The sequence below is a fragment of the Heptranchias perlo genome, chromosome 34, assembly GCF_035084215.1.
Source record: "Heptranchias perlo isolate sHepPer1 chromosome 34, sHepPer1.hap1, whole genome shotgun sequence".
Classification (NCBI taxonomy): domain Eukaryota; kingdom Metazoa; phylum Chordata; class Chondrichthyes; order Hexanchiformes; family Hexanchidae; genus Heptranchias; species Heptranchias perlo.
The window spans coordinates 29,784,015-29,805,570 of record NC_090358.1 but is presented as its reverse complement, the minus strand read 5'-3'; the positions used below and the strand labels follow the sequence as shown (position 1 = coordinate 29,805,570).

The 21,556-nt window shown below is 48.5% G+C and overlaps 1 protein-coding gene across 1 annotated transcript in view; it reads right to left on the bottom strand.

Moving 5' to 3' along the window:
* lrrk1 (leucine-rich repeat kinase 1) overlaps positions 1-21,556 on the bottom strand; it is a 479,049-nt gene that overhangs the window by 300,857 nt on the left and 156,636 nt on the right. Inside the window, exon 3 of the mRNA XM_067971653.1 lies at positions 10,814-10,983. Within this exon, the coding sequence (XP_067827754.1) occupies positions 10,814-10,983 (170 nt within the window). The remainder of the gene's footprint in view (positions 1-10,813; positions 10,984-21,556) is intronic.

Below are 21,556 nucleotides of genomic sequence, written 5' to 3'. Positions count from 1 at the left end.
CATCTTACCCATGTAACTGTCCAAATGCTTTTTAAAAGACAAAATTGTACCCGCCTCTACTACTGCCTCTGGCAGCTCGTTCCAGACACTCACCACCCTTTGAGTGAAAAAATTGCCCCTCTGGACCCTTTTGTATCTCTCCCCTCTCACCTTAAATCTATGCCCCCTCGTTATAGACTCCCCTACTTTTGGGAAAAGATTTTGACTATCGACCTTATCTATGCCCCTCATTATTTTATAGACTTCTATAAGATCACCCCTTAACCTCCTACTCTCCAGGGAAAAAAGTCCCAGTCTGTCTAACCTCTCCCTGTAAGTCAAACCATCAAGTCCCGGTAGCATCCTAGTAAATCTTTTCTGCACTCTTTCTAGTTTAATAATATCCTTTCCATAATAGGGTGACCAGAACTGTACACAGTACTCCAAGTGTGGCCTCACCAATGCCCTGTACAACTTCAACAAGACATCCCAACTCCTGCATTCAATGTTCTGACCAATGAAACCAAGCATGCCGAATGCCTTCTTCACCACCCTATCCACCTGTGACTCCACTTTCAAGGAGCTATGAATCTGTACTCCTAGATCTCTTTGTTCTATAACTCTCCCCAACGCCCTACCATTAACGGAGTAGGTCCTGGCCCGATTCGATCTACCAAAATGCATCACCTCACATTTATCTAAATTAAACTCCATCTGCCATTCATCGGCCCACTGGCCCAATTTATCAAGATCCCGTTGCAATCCTAGATAACCTTCTTCACTGTCCACAATGCCACCAATCTTGGTGTCATCTGCAAACTTACTAACCATGCCTCCTAAATTCTCATCCAAATCATTAATATAAATAACAAATAACAGTGGACCCAGCACCGATCCCTGAGGCACACCGCTGGACACAGGCCTCCAGTTTGAAAAACAACCCTCTACAACCACCCTCTGTCTTCTGTCGTCAAGCCAATTTTGTATCCAATTGGCTACCTCACCTTGGATCCCATGAGATTTAACCTTATGTAACAACCTACCATGCGGTACCTTGTCAAGTGCTTTGCTGAAGTCCATGTAGACCACGTCTACTGCACAGCCCTCATCTATCTTCTTGGTTACCCCTTCAAAAAACTCAATCAAATTCGTGAGACATGATTTTCCTCTCACAAAACCATGCTGACTGTTCCTAATTAGTCCCTGCCTCTCCAAATGCCTGTAGATCCTGTCCCTCAGAATACCCTCTAACAACTTACCCACTACAGATGTCAGGCTCACTGGTCTGTAGTTCCCAGGTTTTTCCCTGCCGCCCTTCTTAAACAAAGGCACAACATTTGCTACCCTCCAATCTTCAGGCACCTCACCTGTAGCGGTGGATGATTCAAATATCTCTGCCAGGGGACCCGCAATTTCCTCCCTAACCTCCCATAACGTCCTGGGATACATTTCATCAGGTCCCGGAGATTTATCTACCTTGATGCGCGTTAAGACTTCCAGCACCTCCCTCTCTGTAATATGTACACTCCTCAAGACATCACTATTTATTTCCCCAAGTTCCCTAACATCCATGCCTTTCTCAACCGTAAATACCGATGTGAAATATTCATTCAGGATCTCACCCATTTCTTGTGGTTCCGCACATAGATGACCTTGTTGATCCTTACTCTCTCCCTAGTTACCCTTTTGCCCTTTATGTATTTGTAGAAGCTCTTTGGATTCACCTTTGCCTGATCTGCCAAAGCAATCTCATATCCCCTTTTTGCCCTCCTGATTTCTCTCTTAACTCTACTCCGGCAATCTCTATACTCTTCAAGGGATCCACTTGATCCCAGCTGCCTATGCATGTCATATGCCTCCTTCTTCTTTTTGACTAGTGCCTCAATCTCCCGAGTCATCCAAGGTTCCCTACTTCTACCAGCCTTGCCCTTCACTTTATAAGGAATGATTTGTTGTGCAGAGTGCCCAGTGAGCACGGGGTAGAGGAAGAACAACTATTGGTTCCAAAACCCTTTTGAGAGCTAGTATTCGATCTAGCCCATAAACATTTGTTGGGCCGATGTCACAGGGTAGAAAAAACCAAGGAAAAAAATCTTACCACAATTTTTTTGGCCAGTGGGAAAGTTCACCTGGCCAAGGAACTAACGGCAGCAGTGATTAAACCTGATACAATTAGTCCAAAGAAATCGGGACCCGGGAAAACTCATGTTATCAAACATGATATCGTAACGCCTCTGGTGATAATGGTCTCAGTGAAACCATATCAGATCCCCGAGGTGAAGAGACAAGAGGTTTCCCAAGAGGTCAGGACAATGCTCGAGCCAGGGGTAACAGAAGAGTCTCTCAGTGAATGGTCAAACCCTGGAGTTATGGGACCAAAAAGTGATGGGTCGTGGAGATTATGTAATGACTTTAGAAAATTAAACAAAGTCTCTAAGTTTGATGCTTACCCCGTGCCTCGGGCGGACGAGCTAACTGACTGTCTGGGAAATGCCAACTTCTTGTCCACCCTGGACCATATGAAAGGATATAGGCAGATCCCGTTAACGGATTCCGCCAAAAAAAGAACGGCCTTCGTAACACCTGGAGGGCTGTTCCAATACCGAGTGACGCTCCGTACCTGCGACTAATTCATCGGATTTTGAGGACTCATGCTCAGAACACTGCTGCATATCTAGATGATATTGTCATCTACGGTGGCGACCGGGAGTTCCATCAACAAAATTAGAAAAGCTTAAGCTTCTAAAGGCAGGTTTGACGGCCAACCAGGGAAATGAGATTTGGGTTTGTCGGAGGCTCGTTACTTGGGGTATGTTGTCGGGGGTGGCCTAGTTAACCCTCAACTGGACAAAGTAGATGGTATTAGGAAATGGCCCAGACCCGTGACAAAAAAACAAGTAAGAACGTTTCTGGGCCTCGTCGGATGTTATCGACTATTTACCCCAGACTTCACCATCACCAGGCCCCTTTGACAGATCTCAACAAATCTCAGGGAGCTGAATATGGTCCGATGGACCCCTGGAGGGGAAACAGCATTCGGGGACCTCTGGGATGCCTTATTATCCAACCCAGTACCGATGGTTCCGGTTTTCTCCCAGGAATTCATCCTCCAGACGGATGCATCGGATGTTGAGCGAGGGGCAGGGCTATCGCAGTGTGGGACGTTGGGGGAGGGTCAGTACTATCCCAGTGTGGGACGTTGGGAGAGGGGTCAGTACTATCCCAGTGTGGGACGTTGGAGAGGGTCAGTACTATCCCAGTGTGGGATGTTGGGGGAGGGTCAGTACTATCCCAGTGTGGGACGTTGGGAGAGGGGGTCAGTACTATCCCAGTGTGGGACGTTGGGAGAGGGGATCAGTACTATCCCAGTGTGGGACGTTGGGGGAGGGTCAGTACTATCCCAGTGTGGGACGTTGGGAGAGGGGGTCAGTACTATCCCAGTGTGGGACGTTGGGAGAGGGGGTCAGTACTATCCCAGTGTGGGACGTTGGGAGAGGGGGTCAGTACTATCCCAGTGTGGGACATTGGAGAGGGTCAGTACTATCCCAGTGTGGGACATTGGGAGAAGGGTCAGTACTATCCCAGTGTGGGACGTTGGAGAGGGTCAGTACTATCCCAGTGTGGGACGTTGGAGAGGGTCAGTACTATCGCAGTGTGGGACGTTGGAGAGGGGTCAGTACTGTCCCAGTGTGGGACGTTGGGAGAGGGGGTCAGTACTATCCCAGTGTGGGACGTTGGGAGAGGGGGTCAGTACTATCCCATTGTGGGACGTTGGGAGAGGGTCAGTACTATCCCAGTGTGGGACGTTGGGAGAAGGGTCAGTACTATCCCAGTGTGGGACGTTGGGAGAGGGGTCAGTACTATCCCAGTGTGGGACGTTGGGAGAAGGGTCAGTACTATCCCAGTGTGGGACGTTGGGAGAGGGGTCAGTACTGTCCCAGTGTGGGACGTTGGGAGAGGGGTCAGTACTATCCCAGTGTGGGACGTTGGGAGAAGGGTCAGTACTATCCCAGTGTGGGACGTTGGGAGAGGGGTCAGTACTATCGCAGTGTGGGACGTTGGGAGAAGGGTCAGTAATATCCCAGTGTGGGACGTTGGGAGAGGGGTCAGTACTATCCCAGTGTGGGACGTTGGGAGAGGGGGTCAGTACTATCCCAGTGTGGGACGTTGGGAGAAGGGTCAGTACTATCCCAGTGTGGGACGTTGGGAGAGGGGGTCAGTACTATCCCAGTGTGGGACGTTGGGAGAAGGGTCAGTACTATCCCAGTGTGGGACGTTGGGAGAAGGGTCAGTACTATCCCAGTGTGGGACGTTGGGAGAGGGGGTCAGTACTATCCCAGTGTGGGACATTGGGAGAAGGGTCAGTACTATCCCAGTGTGGGACGTTGGGAGAGGGGGTCAGTACTATCCCAGTGTGGGACGTTGGACTGGGGGCAGGAATATCCCAGTGTGGGACGTTGGGAGAGGGGTCAGTACTATCCCAGTGTGGGACGTTGGATTGGGGGCAGGAATATCCCAGTGTGGGACGTTGGGAGAGGGGTCAGTACTATCCCAGTGTGGGACGTTGGGAGAGGGGTCAGTACTATCCCAGTGTGGGACGTTGGACTGGGGGCAGGAATATCCCAGGTTATCGAAGGGGCCGAGCATCCCATAATGTACTTGAGTAGAAAGTTGCTACCTTGAGAACGTAACTATGTTATCGTCGAGGACAGAGCCCAGTCGGCACATGGGGATACGATGCCCTCTCCTGAATTTCATGCCTTACGACATGAATCTCGCAGCCCCTGGCTCCTTGCTGGTGGGGGATATGTAGCAGAGTGAGAGAGGGGCGATATGTAACAGAGTGAGAGAGGGAGGATAAGTTACGGAGTGAGAGAGGGAGGATAAGTTACGGAGTGAGAGAGGGAGGATAAGTTACGGAGTGAGAGAGGGAGGATAAGTTACAGAGTGAGAGAGGGAGGATAAGTTCCAGAGTGAGAGAGGGAGGATATGTAACAGAGTGAGAGAGGGAGGATATGTAACAGAGTGAGAGAGGGAGGATAAGTTACGGAGTGAGAGAGGGAGGATAAGTTACAGAGTGAGAGAGGGAGGATAAGTTACGGAGTGAGAGAGGGAGGATAAGTTACGGAGTGAGAGAGGGAGGATAAGTTACAGAGTGAGAGAGGGAGGATAAGTTACGGAGTGAGAGAGGGAGGATAAGTTACAGAGTGAGAGAGGGAGGATAAGTTACGGAGTGAGAGAGGGAGGATAAGTTACAGAGTGAGAGAGGGAGGATAAGTTACGGAGTGAGAGAGGGAGGATATGTAACAGAGTGAGAGAGGGAGGATATGTAACAGAGTGAGAGAGGGAGGATAAGTTACGGAGTGAGAGAGGGTCAATAGGTAACAGAGTGAGAGAGGGAGGATATGTAACAGAGTGAGAGAGGGAGGATATGTAATAGAGTGAGAGAGGGAGGATATGTAACAGAGTGAGAGAGGGAGGATATGTAACAGAGTGAGAGAGGGAGGATATGTAACAGAGTGAGAGAGGGAGGATATGTAACAGAGTGAGTGAAGGAGGATATGTAACAGAGTGAGTCAAGGAGTAACAGAGTAAGTTACGGGGTGAGAGAGGGACAATAAGTTACGGAGTGAGAGAGGGACAATAGGTAACAGAGTGAGAGAGGGAGGATGTGTAATAGAGTGAGTGAGGGAGGATGTGTTACGGAGTGAGAGAGGGGCGATATGTGAGCCATAGGATGTTGAGAGCTCTGTATTCGCAATAGGGCTACAGCTTTAAGAAACTGTATAAATTGTCAGAATGACCAAGGCAAGGCGGTATAGCTTTAAGAAATCTTTAACAGCAATTAAGCTCAATCAGGAACGACTCTTGGCCTGGATGGTTCAGTTGGAGAATGTTGGAGATGAGAGTGAGGGTGAGGGTGAGGGTGAGAGGGAGAGGGAGAGGGAGAGTGAGAGGGTGAGGGATAGTGAGTGTGAGAGGGAGAGGGAGAGGGAGAGGGAGAGGGAGAATGAGTGTGAGAGTGAGTGTGAGAGGGAGAGGGAGAGTGAGTGTGAGAGGGAGAGGGTGAGGGAGAGGGAGAGTGAGTGTGAGTGTGAGAGGGAGAGTGAGTGTGAGAGTGAGTGTGAGAGGGAGTGTGAGAGGGAGAGGGAGAGGGAGAGGGAGTGTGAGAGTGAGTGGGTGAGGGAGAGTGAGTGTGAGAGTGAGAGGGAGATGGAGTGTGAGAGTGAGTGGGAGAGGGTGAGGGAGAGGGAGAGTGAGTGTGAGAGTGAGTGGGAGAGGGAGAGGGTGAGGGAGAGGGTGAGGGAGAGTGAGTGTGAGAGGGAGAGGGTGAGGGAGAGTGAGTGTGAGAGGGAGAGGGTGAGGGAGAGGGTGAGGGAGAGTGAGTGTGAGAGTGAGTGGGAGAGGGAGAGGGTGAGGGAGAGGGTGAGGGAGAGTGAGTGTGAGAGTGAGTGGGAGAGGGAGAGGGTGAGGGAGAGTGAGTGGGAGAGGGAGAGGGTGAGGGAGAGTGAGTGTGAGAGTGAGTGTGAGAGTGAGTGTGAGAGGGAGAGGGTGAGGGAGAGTGAGTGTGAGAGTGAGTGTGAGAGGGTGAGGGAGAGTGAGTGTGAGAGTGAGTGTGAGAGTGAGTGTGAGAGTGAGTGTGAGAGGGAGAGGGTGAGGGAGAGTGAGTGGGAGAGGGAGAGGGTGAGGGAGAGTGAGTGTGAGAGTGAGTGTGAGAGGGAGAGGGTGAGGGAGAGTGAGTGTGAGAGTGAGTGGGAGAGGGAGAGGGTGAGGGAGAGTGAGTGTGAGAGTGAGTGGGAGAGGGAGAGGGTGAGGGAGAGTGAGTGGGAGAGGGAGAGGGTGAGGGAGAGTGAGTGTGAGAGTGAGTGTGAGAGTGAGTGTGAGAGGGAGAGGGTGAGGGAGAGTGAGTGTGAGAGTGAGTGTGAGAGGGTGAGGGAGAGTGAGTGTGAGAGTGAGTGTGAGAGTGAGTGTGAGAGTGAGTGTGAGAGGGAGAGGGTGAGGGAGAGTGAGTGGGAGAGGGAGAGGGTGAGGGAGAGTGAGTGTGAGAGTGAGTGTGAGAGGGAGAGGGTGAGGGAGAGTGAGTGTGAGAGTGAGTGGGAGAGGGAGAGGGTGAGGGTGAGGGAGAGGGTGAGGGAGAGGGTGAGGGAGAGGATGAGGGAGAGTGAGTGTGAGAGTGAGTGGGAGAGGGAGAGGGTGAGGGAGAGTGAGTGGGAGAGGGAGAGTGAGTGTGAGAGTGAGTGTGAGAGGGAGAGGGTGAGGGAGAGTGAGTGTGAGAGTGAGTGTGAGAGTGAGTGTGAGAGGGAGAGGGAGAGGGTGAGGGAGAGTGAGTGTGAGAGGGAGAGGGTGAGGGAGAGTGAGTGGGAGAGGGAGAGGGTGAGGGAGAGTGAGTGTGAGAGTGAGTGTGAGAGTGAGTGTGAGAGGGAGAGGGAGAGGGTGAGGGAGAGTGAGTGTGAGAGGGAGAGGGTGAGGGAGAGTGAGTGGGAGAGGGAGAGGGTGAGGGAGAGTGAGTGTGAGAGTGAGTGTGAGAGGGAGAGGGTGAGGGAGAGTGAGTGTGAGAGTGAGTGTGAGAGGGAGAGGGTGAGGGAGAGTGAGTGTGAGAGTGAGTGTGAGAGTGAGTGTGAGAGGGAGAGGGAGAGGGTGAGGGAGAGTGAGTGTGAGAGTGAGTGGGAGAGGGAGAGGGTGAGGGAGAGTGAGTGGGAGAGGGAGAGGGTGAGGGAGAGTGAGTGTGAGAGTGAGTGTGAGAGGGAGAGGGTGAGGGAGAGTGAGTGTGAGAGTGAGTGTGAGAGGGAGAGGGTGAGGGAGAGGGTGAGGGAGAGTGAGTGTGAGAGTGAGTGGGAGAGGGAGAGGGTGAGGGAGAGGGAGAGTGTGAGAGGGAGTGGGAGAGGGTGAGGGTGACGGAGAGGGAGAGGCTGCTGGAAAGTAATCCCTGTTACTGTTGTGTTCATCTCTGCATTTAAAGGCACAACTGGTGTGGGTGAATAAACATGAAGCTCTGGCCTACGTGTCGAATTGACCACTGGTTCCTGGGCCTGCTCCAGCTTGTTACAATGGCTACAGATGGAGATGGTCCTCGCAGGCATTCCCAGAGTCAAAGGTGCGTGACCAGAGGGAGGCAAGACCACCCAACTCTACAAAGGCCGATCTGGAAGGGCAAGACTGTACGGAATCCAGGAATCAGAGTCAAAATCTAGTAGCTTGTCAGCAACACACTAAGATAGACTTTAAGGTACCTGGATAAACTTGCTATCCAAAGCTTTTAACATGCCGGCCAAACAAAATAATAGCCTTACCGACTCACACAATCTGGTACAGTGAACATAATTGTGCGGTAGTAGAGCCCGGCTGATACTGAGTCTTTGTGATTTAAACGACATTTGAGCCTTTAATCATGAACTCTATCAATGAACAACATTTACTCAACTACAGCGGTATTACTGCCTGCAGATCTGTGCCTGATTTCATTTTTGATCTCTGGCATGAGAGAGATTTGGCTAATTTACTCTTGGTGTGTAGCTTTCCAGCTGTGATTGATATGGTTCATGTCACCATTAATTAACTTTGGACTGGATAATGTAAATCGGTTCAAATTAGCTAAATTTTAGGCACCTAATAAACCTCCACCCCCATTGACTGAGGTGGAGGTGAAGCCTTTGTCTAATACTCCTTACATGATGTGGAGATGCCGGTGATGGACTGGGGTTGACAATTGTAAACAATTTTACAACACCAAGTTATAGTCCAGCAATTTTATTTTAAATTCACAAGCTTTCGGAGGCTTCCTCCTTCGTCAGGTGAACGATGTGAAAATGAAATCCTCGAAATGAAATCGCATTACATGGTTTATGGATTCATTGTAGCTGGGGTTTGCACCTCATGCATCATTTTAAGGCATTAGGATAAACAATAGACCAGATATAACTTCCTTTGGCCTGAGTCGGGATGAATTGTGCTGGTGTTCTGGTTTGGGAGTGCTGTTACACACACTCCTCAGGCTACGAGCACCCTGTTCCTTCCAAATACACATCAGTACTTACACAACAGGACAGCCAATCAGACTGTGGCAGCAATCCAGCAGAGGTTTAATATTGGAGCTTCTGTCACTCCTGGAGATTCTGAACCCACCAGGCCGGCTGCTAAAGGGGGAGTGTTACCTGGGCAGGGTCAAGGGCCAGTCCCTTATCTTTGTGAAAATCACACTGCAAGATCTTGGCAGCAGTGCACAGGAGTCCACTGTCGCGATCTCTGCTGCTATGGCGACAGCGAGAGTTAACCTCCAAGATACTCTCTTGGCCGATCTCAACATGCTTGGGGAATGACCTCAAATGACCTTGACACGAGGAGTATCTGCGTCGACGGTTGCCCTCTGTTCTGGCCTCCGACGGATCAGTGTGCAAATTGAGGAGATTCTCCAGTACGGATACTCCTAGAACTTGAACAATATTAAGACTGGGAATTGGGTTTAGTGCATCTCTTGAACTGCTCTTTGTAAGAGGATAAAGAAGACCAGGAAAGGAACTGTTAAACTCTCCGTCAATGATCGACAATCCACAGGTGCCGCTCCATCCTGGCAACAATGGGATCGCTCCACTGGCTACTAAGGCAGTTGGCTCCATCAGATGGGATCAGTCCGCTGGCTACTTATGCAACTGGCCCCCTTGACCGCTGCCGTAAAGACACTGGCCTTCTCCACTTTGGTGGGGCCCATTTCCCATAGCCCTGCAAACTTCTCCTTTTCCACCCGCAAATAATGCAGGTCAGTAATGGGAGAGATTGATGCTTAACTGCACAGTCTCACTACCTCACTCTCCCCTCCCCCACAGTCTCACTACCTCACTCTCCCCTCTCCCACAGTCTCACTATCTCACTCTCCCCTCTCCCACAGTCTCACTATCTCACTCTCCCCTCTCCCACAGTCTCACTCTCTCACTCTCCCCTCTCCCACAGTCTCACTATCTCACTCTCCCCTCTCCCATGGTCTCACTCTCTCACTCTCCCCTCTCCCACCGTCTCACTATCTCACTCTCCCCTCTCCCACAGTCTCACTATCTCACTCTCCCCTCTCCCACAGTCTCACTCTCTCACTCTCCCCTCTCCCACCGTCTCACTATCTCACTCTCCCCTCTCCCACAGTCTCACTATCTCACTCTCCCCTCTCCCACCGTCTCACTATCTCACTCTCCCCTCCCTCACAGTCTCACTCTCTCACTCTCCCCTCTCCCACAGTCTCACTCTCTCACTCTCCCCTCTCCCATGGTCTCACTCTCTCACTCTCCCCTCTCCCACAGTCTCACTCTCTCACTCTCCCCTCTCCCATGGTCTCACTCTCTCACTCTCCCCTCTCCCACAGTCTCACTCTCTCACTCTCCCCTCTCCCACAGTCTCACTATCTCACTCTCCCCTCTCCCACCGTCTCACTATCTCACTCTCCCCTCTCACACAGTCTCACTCTCCCCTCTCCCACAGTCTCACTCTCTCACTCTCCCCTCTCCCACAGTCTCACTATCTCACTCTCCCCTCTCCCACCGTCTCACTATCTCACTCTCCTCTCTCCCACAGTCTCACTCTCCCCTCTCCCACTGTCTCACTATCTCACTCTCCCCTCCCTCACAGTCTCACTATCTCACTCTCCCCTCTCCCACAGTCTCACTACCTCACTCTCCCCTCTCCCACAGTCTCACTATCTCACTCTCCCCTCTCACACAGTCTCACTATCTCACTCTCCCCTCTCCCATGGTCTCACTATCTCACTCTCCCCTCTCCCACAGCCCACAACAAACATCCGGTGAGAAAAAATACACTTTCAATTGGATTCAAGATTATTTTAAATTCTTACCTTCTCCACTTTGCAGCTGGTCTCCTCACAAAACAGTCTGGTGAGCTGCTGAGCTCTGCCCCTTTCTCCTGCTCTGTACGCTGCCTCAATGTTCTCCACAGTTGGGCACTGGTCGAAGGGCAGGCTGACCAGGCCCGACTGCTTGCTGCCCATCGTCTCAGGGACCGTCCCTACAAACAAAGGGCATTGCTCAGGTCCCTTCAAATCAGCCAGTCACTTATGTGGCTGCAATGATTACAATTTATGGGGTAGTTTCCACTTTGTGCACAATCAGTAATTGGGCTCAAATTGTGCCTGAAAGTTGCACCCGGTTAGGTTACGCACAGAGATTCTGCTAAAATGCATTTGCATAATCACAAAGGTAAAATCTTCCATGAACCAATGGAATCCAGCAACATAATAGAGCGTAATTGTTTTTTTGCAATAAAAAATATTCTTTGATGATTTAAGATGTATTTAAGAGCGGTAACTTGGTGCAGTTTTATGAATAGAGCTGAAAGTGGGTTTATCATAAACAATAAGTATTTTTAATAAAGGTGTCCAGTCCTCCACCTGTGAGTAACCTGATTTTAAATCACTGAAAATGACTTTAAAAAATTATACTGAACCATTTATTATTTCATTGGTGTACACTAGTTAGTTTCTTCATAAATTAAATATTTTTAATATGTAAAAAGGTTTAAAATGTGCCTCCGAGTGCCCGTGGGCCGAAGAAAACAAGCTCAATTTAAAGGCCCTCCTCAAACCGGCCGCAATCAGCAGAAACTCGTCATCCTCGTTATTTCATTCGGGGGCTGGGCCTGATTTGTGGGCGGGGCCGTCCTCGCAATGATTTTTGAACCAGTGCAAACGATAGCAGAAACTCAAATTATGCTGGACGCAATTTATGACAGGCGTTCATTGAAATTCCTCGATCTTTAGCGGTGGTTTGGGTGGATTACGCTGATAAAAGCAGCACAATCCAGCGGAAACTCTACCCTTATATCTTCAAACTTTATTGCAGAATTAACAATTTAGTCCTTGCAGACAAGAAACGTGATGTGCACGCCCTGAGTGATACATTAGTATTTTATCACTGCGCCCAGGGGTTTAAATCCAACCAGATACAGTGGAATGAAAGTTCACTCTTGGTAAAATACCCGCAGTCTCAGCGGGCACCAATCCAAAGCACAAAACGACCCATGAAGTGGCACTAAATTAGCAACATCAGTGCAGGGAAACAGTCACAACTCAGGGATAACGGATTGCCAGGTCAAAATTCCTGTCTCAGTTAACGGAAATGCAAGTAAAAAGTGATGAAATTTAAGGAGAAAAAGTTAACAAAACTATTGGTCCAGTCTCACACCATTATTGGTCCAGTCTCACATTGTAATTAACTAAGAAATAGGAGCAGGAGTAGGCCATTCGGCCCCTCGAGCCTGCTCCGTCATTCAATAAGATCATGGCTGACCTTCGACCTCAACTCCACTTTCCCGCCTGATCCCCATATCCCTTGATTCCCTTAGAATCTATCGATCTTCGTCTTGAATATACTCAATGACTGAGCATCCACAGCCCTCTGGGGTAGAGAATTCCAAATATTCACCATCCTCTGAGTGAAGAAATTTCTCCTCATCTCAGTCCCAAATGTCCGACCCCTTATCCTGAGACTATGCCCCCTAGTTCAGGGGGAACAAGCTCTCAGCATCTACCCTGTCAAGACCTCTCAGAATCTTATACATTTCTCATTTTTCTAAACTCCATTCTACTCAATGTCTCCTCACAGGACAACCCTCTCATCCCAGGAATCAATCTAGTGAACCTTTGCTGCACCGCCTCTAAGGCAAATATCCTTCCTTAGATAAGGAGACCAAAATTGTACACAGTACTCCAGGTGAGGTCTCACCAAAGCCCTGTACAATTGTAGTAAGACTTCCTTACTCTTGTACTCCAACCCCCTTGTAATAAAGACCAACATGCCATTTGCTTTCCTAATTGCTTACTGTACCTGCATGTTAACTTTCTGTGTTTCATGTACAAGAACACCCAAGTCTCTCTGAACACCAACGTTTAATAGTTTCTCACCATTTAAAAAAATTCTGCTTTTCTATTCTTCTTACCAAATTGTATAATCTCACATTTCCCCACATTATATTCCATCTGCCATGTTTTTGCCCACTCACTTAACCTGTCTATATCCCTTTGCAGACTCTTTTTGTCCTCCTCACAGTTTAATTTCCCACCTAGCTTTGTATCGTCAGCAACTTGGATACATTACACTCGGTCCTTTTATCTAAGTCATTAATATAGATTGAAAATAGCTGAGGCCCAAGCACTGATCCTTGCGGCACCCCACTAGTTACAGCCTGCCAACCTGAAAATGACCCATTTATTCCTACTCTCTGTTTTCTGTCCATTAACCAATTCTCTATCCATGCTAATATATTACCCCAACCCCATGAGCCCTTATCTTGTGTAACAACCTTTTATGTGGCATCTTATCGAATACCTTTTGAAAATCCAAATATACGACATCCACTGGTTCCCCTTTATCTACCCTGCTAGTCACACCCTCAAAAAACTCGAATAAATTTGTTAAATGCAATTTCCCTTTCATAAAACCATGTTGACTCTGCCTAATCATATTATGATTTTCTCAGTGCCCTGTTACCACTTCCTTAATAATGGATTCCAGCATTTTCCCGACGACTGATGTCAGGCCAACTGGCTTATAGTTCCCTGTTTCCTCTCTCCCTCCTTTTTTGAACAGTGGAGTTACACTTGCTACTTTCCAATCCACTGAGACCGTTCTAGAATCTAGGGATTTTCGGAAGATCACAACCAATGCATCCACTATCTCTTTTAGAACCCTCGGATGTCGGCCATCAGGTGCAGGGGATTTGTCAGCTTTTAGTCCCATTAGTTTCTCAAGTACTTTTTCCTCTACTGATATTAATTACTTTAAGTTCCTCCCTTTCATTAGACCCTTGGTTCCCCACTATTTCTGGTATGCTTTTTGTGTTTTCTACTGTGAAGACAGATACAAAATATTTGTTTAACGTCTCTGCCATTTCCTTAATCCCCATTATAATTTCTCCTGTCTCAGCCTCTAAGGGACCAACGTTTACTTTTGCTTCTCTCTCCCTTTTTACATACTTGTAGAAACTCTAACAATCTGTTTTTATATTTCTTGCTCGTTTACTCTCATATTCTATTTTCTCCCTCTTTATCAACTTTTTGGTCATCCTTTACTGGTTTCTAAAACTCTCCCAATCCTCAGGCTCACTACTCTTCTTGACAACATTATAGGCCTCTTCTTTTAATCTCATACTATCTTTAACTTCTTTAGTTAGCTACCGATGAATCACTTTTCCCGTGGAGTTTTTACTTCTCAATGGAATGTATATTCATCGAGAATTTTGAAATATTTCTATAAATGTCTGCCACTGCTTATCTACCGTCATATCCTTTAATCTAATTTCCCAATTTACCTTAACCAATTCGCCCCTCATACCTATGTAATTGGCTTTATTTAAGTTTACGGCTCTGGTTTCAGACTTAAGTATGTCACTTGCGAATTCAATGTGAAATTCTATCATATTATGATCACTCTTCCTCGGGGGTTCCTTTACTATGAGATTACGAATTAATCCTGTCTCATTACACAATACAAGATCTAAAATAGCCTGTCCCCTGGTTGGTTCCATGACATATTGTTCCAGGAAACTGTCTCGAATGCATTCCATTAACTCATCCTCCAGACTGCCTTTGCCAATTTGATTTGCCCAGTCTATATGAAGATTAGTGTCCCCCATGATTATCGCATTACCTTTGTTACAAGCTCCTATTATTTCTTGATTAATACTCTGTCCAACAGTATTGCTACTGTTAGGAGGCCTATAAACTACTCCCACCAGTGTTTTCTGCTCCTTGTTATTTCTTATCTCCACCCAGATTGATTCTATTTCCTGATCTTCCGAGCCAAGATCCTTTCTCACTACTGTCCTTATGTCATCCTTTATTATCAGGGCTACAACCCCTCCTTTTCCATTTTGTCTGTCTTTCCGAAACGACAAGTACCCTGGAATATTTAGTTCCCAATCTTGGTCATTTTGCAACCATGTCTCTGTAATCGCTATGAGATCAAACCCATTTATCTCTATTTGTGCCACTAATTCTTCTACCTTGTTACGAATGCTCCATGCATTCAGATAAAGAGCCTTTAATTTTAACTTTTTACCATTATTTCCTGCTTTGACCTTATTCACTGATGCACTATTTCCGTCAAACTCTCTGTCCCGACCTGCCACACGCTGTTTTACCCAAATCACTACACTGCTCCATTGCCTTGTCTTTTCCCTTTAGATTTATAAATTTACCCTCACCTGTCCCCTCACCCCCTTTTTACTTTAAATCCCTATTTACAGCTCCAGTCATTCGATTCACCAGGACACTGGTCCCAGCCCGATTGAAGTGCAGCCCATCCCAAAGGGACAGCTCCCCCTCCTTTTGGTCCAGACTCACAGTGTTATTGGTCCAGACTCACACCGTTATTGGTCCAGACTCGCACCGTTATTGGTCCAGACTCACATGTTATTGGTCCAGACTCACACTGTTATTGGTCCAGACTCACACTGTTATTGGTCCAGACTCACACTGTTATTGGTCCAGACTCACATGTTATTGGTCCAGACTCACACTGTTATTGGTCCAGACTCACATGTTATTGGTCCAGACTCACACTGTTATTGGTCCAGACTCACACTGTTATTGGTCCAGACTCACATGTTATTGGTCCAGACTCACACCGTAATTGGTCCAGACTCACATGTTATTGGTCCAGACTCGCACCGTTATTGGTCCAGACTCACGTTATTGGTCCAGACTCACTGTTATTGGTCCAGACTCACACTGTTATTGGTCCAGACTCACATGTTATTGGTCCAGACTCACACCGTTATTGGTCCAGACTCGCACCGTTATTGGTCCAGACTCACATGTTATTGGTCCAGACTCACACTGTTATTGGTCCAGACTCGCACTGTTATTGGTCCAGACTCACACTGTTATTGGTCCAGACTCGCACTGTTATTGGTCCAGACTCACACCGTCATTGGTCCAGACTCGCACCGTTATTGGTCCAGACTCACTCTGTTATTGGTCCAGACTCGAACTGTTATTGGTCCAGACTCACACCGTTATTGGTCCAGACTCGCACCGTTATTGGTCCAGACTCACACCGTTATTGGTCCAGACTCACTGTTATTGGTCCAGACTCACTCTGTTATTGGTCCAGACTCGCACCGTTATTGGTCCAGACTCGCACCGTTATTGGTCCAGACTCACTGTTATTGGTCCAGACTCGCACTGATATTGGTCCAGACTCGCACCGTTATTGGTCCAGACTCGCACCGTTATTGGTCCAGACTCACTGTTATTGGTCCAGACTCGCACTGTTATTGGTCCAGACTCGCAATGATATTGGTCCAGACTCACTCTGTTATTGGTCCGGACTCACTCTGTTATTGGTCCAGACTCGCACCGTTATTGGTCCAGACTCACCGTTATTGGTCCAGACTCGCACCGTTATTGGTCCAGACTCACACTGTTATTGGTCCAGACTCACACTGTTATTGGTCCAGACTCGCACCGTTATAGGTCCAGACTCACTCTGTTATTGGTCCAGACTCACTCTGTTATTGGTCCAGACTCGCACCGTTATAGGTCCAGACTCACTCTGTTATTGGTCCAGACTCACTCTGTTATTGGTCCAGACTCGCACCGTTATTGGTCCAGACTCGCACCGTTATTGGTCCAGACTCACCGTTATTGGTCCAGACTCGCACCGTTATTGGTCCAGACTCACACTGTTATTGGTCCAGACTCACTCTGTTATTGGTCCAGACTCACTCTGTTATTGGTCCAGACTCACTCTGTTATTGGTCCAGACTCGCACCGTTATAGGTCCAGACTCACTCTGTTATTGGTCCAGACTCGACCATTATTGGTCCAGTCTCGCACTGTTATTGGTCCAGTCTCGCACTGTTATTGGTCCAGTCTCGCACTGTTATTGGTCCAGACTCACACTGTTATTGGTCCAGACTCACACCGTTATAGGTCCAGACTCACTCTGTTATTGGTCCAGACTCACTCTGTTATTGGTCCAGACTCACACTGTTATTGGTCCAAACTCACACCGTTATTGGTCCAGTCTCGCACTGTTATTGGTCCAGACTCGCACCGTTATTGGTCCAGACTCGCACCGTTATTGGTCCAGACTCACTCTGTTATTGGTCCAGACTCGCACCGTTATTGGTCCAGTCTCGCACCGTTATTGGTCCAGACTCGCACCGTTATTGGTCCAGTCTCGCACTGTTATTGGTCCAGTCTCGCACTGTTATTGGTCCAGTCTCGCACTGTTATTGGTCCAGACTCGCACTGTTATTGGTCCAGTCTCGCACTGTTATTGGTCCAGTCTCGCACTGTTATTGGTCCAGACTCACTCTGTTATTGGTCCAGACTCGCACCGTTATTGGTCCAGTCTCGCACTGTTATTGGTCCAGACTCACTCTGTTATTGGTCCAGACTCACTCTGTTATTGGTCCAGACTCGCACCGTTATTGGTCCAGACTCACACCGTTATTGGTCCAGACTCACACCGTTATTGGTCCAGACTCACACCGTTATTGGTCCAGACTCACACCGTTATTGGTCCAGACTCACACCGTTATTGGTCCAGACTCGCACCGTTATAGGTCCAGACTCACACCGTTATAGGTCCAGACTCACACCGTTATTGGTCCAGACTCACTCTGTTATTGGTGCAGACTCACACCGTTATTGGTCCAGACTCACACCGTTATTGGTCCAGACTCACACCGTTATTGGTCCAGACTCACACCGTTATAGGTCCAGACTCACTCTGTTATTGGTCCAGACTCACTCTGTTATTGGTCCAGACTCGCACCGTTATTGGTCCAGACTCGCACCGTTATTGGTCCAAACTCACACCGTTATAGGTCCAGACTCACTCTGTTATTGGTCCAGACTCACTCTGTTATTGGTCCAGATTCGCACCGTTATTGGTCCAGACTCACTCTGTTATTGGTCCAGACTCGCACCGTTATTGGTCCAGACTCGCACCGTTATTGGTCCAGACTCACTCTGTTATTGTTCCAGACTCGCACTGTTATTGGTCCAGACTCGCACCGTTATTGGTCCAGACTCGCACCGTTATTGGTCCAGACTCGCACCGTGATTGGTCCAGACTCGCACTGTTGTTGGTCCAGACTCGCACCGTCGTTGGTCCAGACTCACACCGTCGTTGGTCCAGACTCGCACCGTTATTGGTCCAGACTCGCACCGTTACAGGTCCAGACTCACTCTGTTATTGGTCCAGACGCGCACCGTTATTGGTCCAGACTCACATGTTATTGGTCCAGACTCACTCTGTTATTGGTCCAGACGCGCACTGTTATTGGTCCAGACTCACACTGTTATTGGTCCAGACTCGCACCGTTATAGGTCCAGACTCACTCTGTTATTGGTCCAGACTCACTCTGTTATTGGTCCAGACTCGCACCGTTATTGGTCCAGACTCGCACCGTTATTGGTCCAGACTCGCACCGTTATTGGTCCAGACTCACACTGTTATTGGTCCAGACTCGCACCGTTATTGGTCCAGACTCACACCGTTATTGGTCCAGACTCACTCTGTTATTGGTCCAGACGCGCACTGTTATTGGTCCAGACTCACTCTGTTATTGGTCCAGACTCGCACCGTTATAGGTCCAGACTCACTCTGTTATTGGTCCAGACTCGACCGTTATTGGTCCAGTCTCGCACTGTTATTGGTCCAGTCTCGCACTGTTATTGGTCCAGACTCACACCGTTATTGGTCCAAACTCACACCGTTATAGGTCCAGACTCACTCTGTTATTGGTCCAGACTCACTCTGTTATTGGTCCAGACTCACACTGTCATTGGTCCAAACTCACACCGTTATTGGTCCAGTCTCGCACTGTTATTGGTCCAGACTCGCACCGTTATTGGTCCAGACTCGCACCGTCATTGGTCCAGACGCGCACCGTCATTGGTCCAGACTCACACTGTTATTGGTCCAGACTCGCACCGTTATTGGTCCAGACTCACATGTTATTGGTTCAGACTCACACCGTTATTGGTCCAGACTCACACTGTTATTGGTCCAGACTCTCACCGTTATTGGTCCAGACTCACATGTTATTGGTCCAGACTCACATGTTATTGGTTCAGACTCACACCGTTATTGGTCCAGACTCACACTGTTATTGGTCCAGACTCGCACCGTTATTGGTCCAGACTCACACTGTTATTGTTCCAGACTCACACCGTTATTGGTCCAGACTCACATGTTATTGCTCCAGACTCACTGTTATTGGTCCAGACTCACACTGTTATTGGTCCAGACTCACATGTTATTGGTCCAGACTCACACCGTTATTGGTCCAGACTCGCACCGTTATTGGTCCAGACTCACATGTTATTGGTCCAGACTCACACTGTTATTGGTCCAGACTCGCACTGTTATTGGTCCAGACTCACACTGTTATTGGTCCAGACTCGCACTGTTATTGGTCCAGACTCACACCGTCATTGGTCCAGACTCGCACCGTTATTGGTCCAGACTCACTCTGTTATTGGTCCAGACTCGAACTGTTATTGGTCCAGACTCACACCGTTATTGGTCCAGACTCGCACCGTTATTGGTCCAGACTCACACCGTTATTGGTCCAGACTCACTGTTATTGGTCCAGACTCACTCTGTTATTGGTCCAGACTCGCACCGTTATTGGTCCAGACTCGCACCGTTATTGGTCCAGACTCACTGTTATTGGTCCAGACTCGCACTGATATTGGTCCAGACTCGCACCGTTATTGGTCCAGACTCGCACCGTTATTGGTCCAGACTCACCGTTATTGGTCCAGACTCACACCGTTATTGGTCCAGACTCACACTGTTATTGGTCCAGACTCGCACCGTTATAGGTCCAGACTCACTCTGTTATTGGTCCAGACTCACTCTGTTATTGGTCCAGACTCACTCTGTTATTGGTCCAGACTCGCACCGTTATAGGTCCAGACTCACTCTGTTATTGGTCCAGACTCACTCTGTTATTGGTCCAGACTCACACTGTTATTGGTCCAAACTCACACCGTTATTGGTCCAGTCTCGCACTGTTATTGGTCCAGACTCGCACCGTTATTGGTCCAGACTCGCACCGTTATTGGTCCAGACTCACTCTGTTATTGGTCCAGACTCGCACCGTTATTGGTCCAGTCTCGCACTGTTATTGGTCCAGACTCGCACCTTTATTGGTCCAGTCTCGCACTGTTATTGGTCCAGTCTCGCACTGTTATTGGTCCAGTCTCGCACTGTTATTGGTCCAGACTCGCACTGTTATTGGTCCAGTCTCGCACTGTTATTGGTCCAGTCTCGCACTGTTATTGGTCCAGACTCACTCTGTTATTGGTCCAGACTCGCACCGTTATTGGTCCAGTCTCGCACTGTTATTGGTCCAGACTCACTCTGTTATTGGTCCAGACTCACTCTGTTATTGGTCCAGACTCGCACCGTTATTGGTCCAGACTCACACCGTTATTGGTCCAGACTCACACCGTTATTGGTCCAGACTCACACCGTTATTGGTCCAGACTCACACCGTTATTGGTCCAGACTCGCACCGTTATAGGTCCAGACTCACACCGTTATAGGTCCAGACTCACACCGTTATTGGTCCAGACTCACTCTGTTATTGGTGCAGACTCACACCGTTATTGGTCCAGACTCACACCGTTATTGGTCCAGACTCACACCGTTATTGGTCCAGACTCACACCGTTATTGGTCCAGACTCACACCGTTATAGGTCCAGACTCACTCTGTTATTGGTCCAGACTCACTCTGTTATTGGTCCAGACTCGCACCGTTATTGGTCCAGACTCGCACCGTTATTGGTCCAAACTCACACCGTTATAGGTCCAGACTCACTCTGTTATTGGTCCAGACTCACTCTGTTATTGGTCCAGATTCGCACCGTTATTGGTCCAGACTCACTCTGTTATTGGTCCAGACTCGCACCGTTATTGGTCCAGACTCGCACCGTTATTGGTCCAGACTCACTCTGTTATTGTTCCAGACTCGCACTGTTATTGGTCCAGACTCGCACCGTTATTGGTCCAGACTCGCACCGTTATTGGTCCAGACTCGCACCGTGATTGGTCCAGACTCGCACTGTTGTTGGTCCAGACTCGCACCGTCGTTGGTCCAGACTCACACCGTCATTGGTCCAGACTCGCACCGTTATTGGTCCAGACTCGCACCGTTACAGGTCCAGACTCACTCTGTTATTGGTCCAGACGCGCACCGTTATTGGTCCAGACTCACATGTTATTGGTCCAGACTCACTCTGTTATTGGTCCAGACGCGCACTGTTATTGGTCCAGACTCACACTGTTATTGGTCCAGACTCACTCTGTTATTGGTCCAGACGCGCACTGTTATTGGTCCAGACTCGCACCGTTATTGGTCCAGACTCACACTGTTATTGGTCCAGACTCGCACCGTTATTGGTCCAGACTCACACCGTTATTGGTCCAGACTCACTCTGTTATTGGTCCAGACGCGCACTGTTATTGGTCCAGACTCACTCTGTTATTGGTCCAGACTCGCACCGTTATAGGTCCAGACTCACTCTGTTATTGGTCCAGACTCGACCGTTATTGG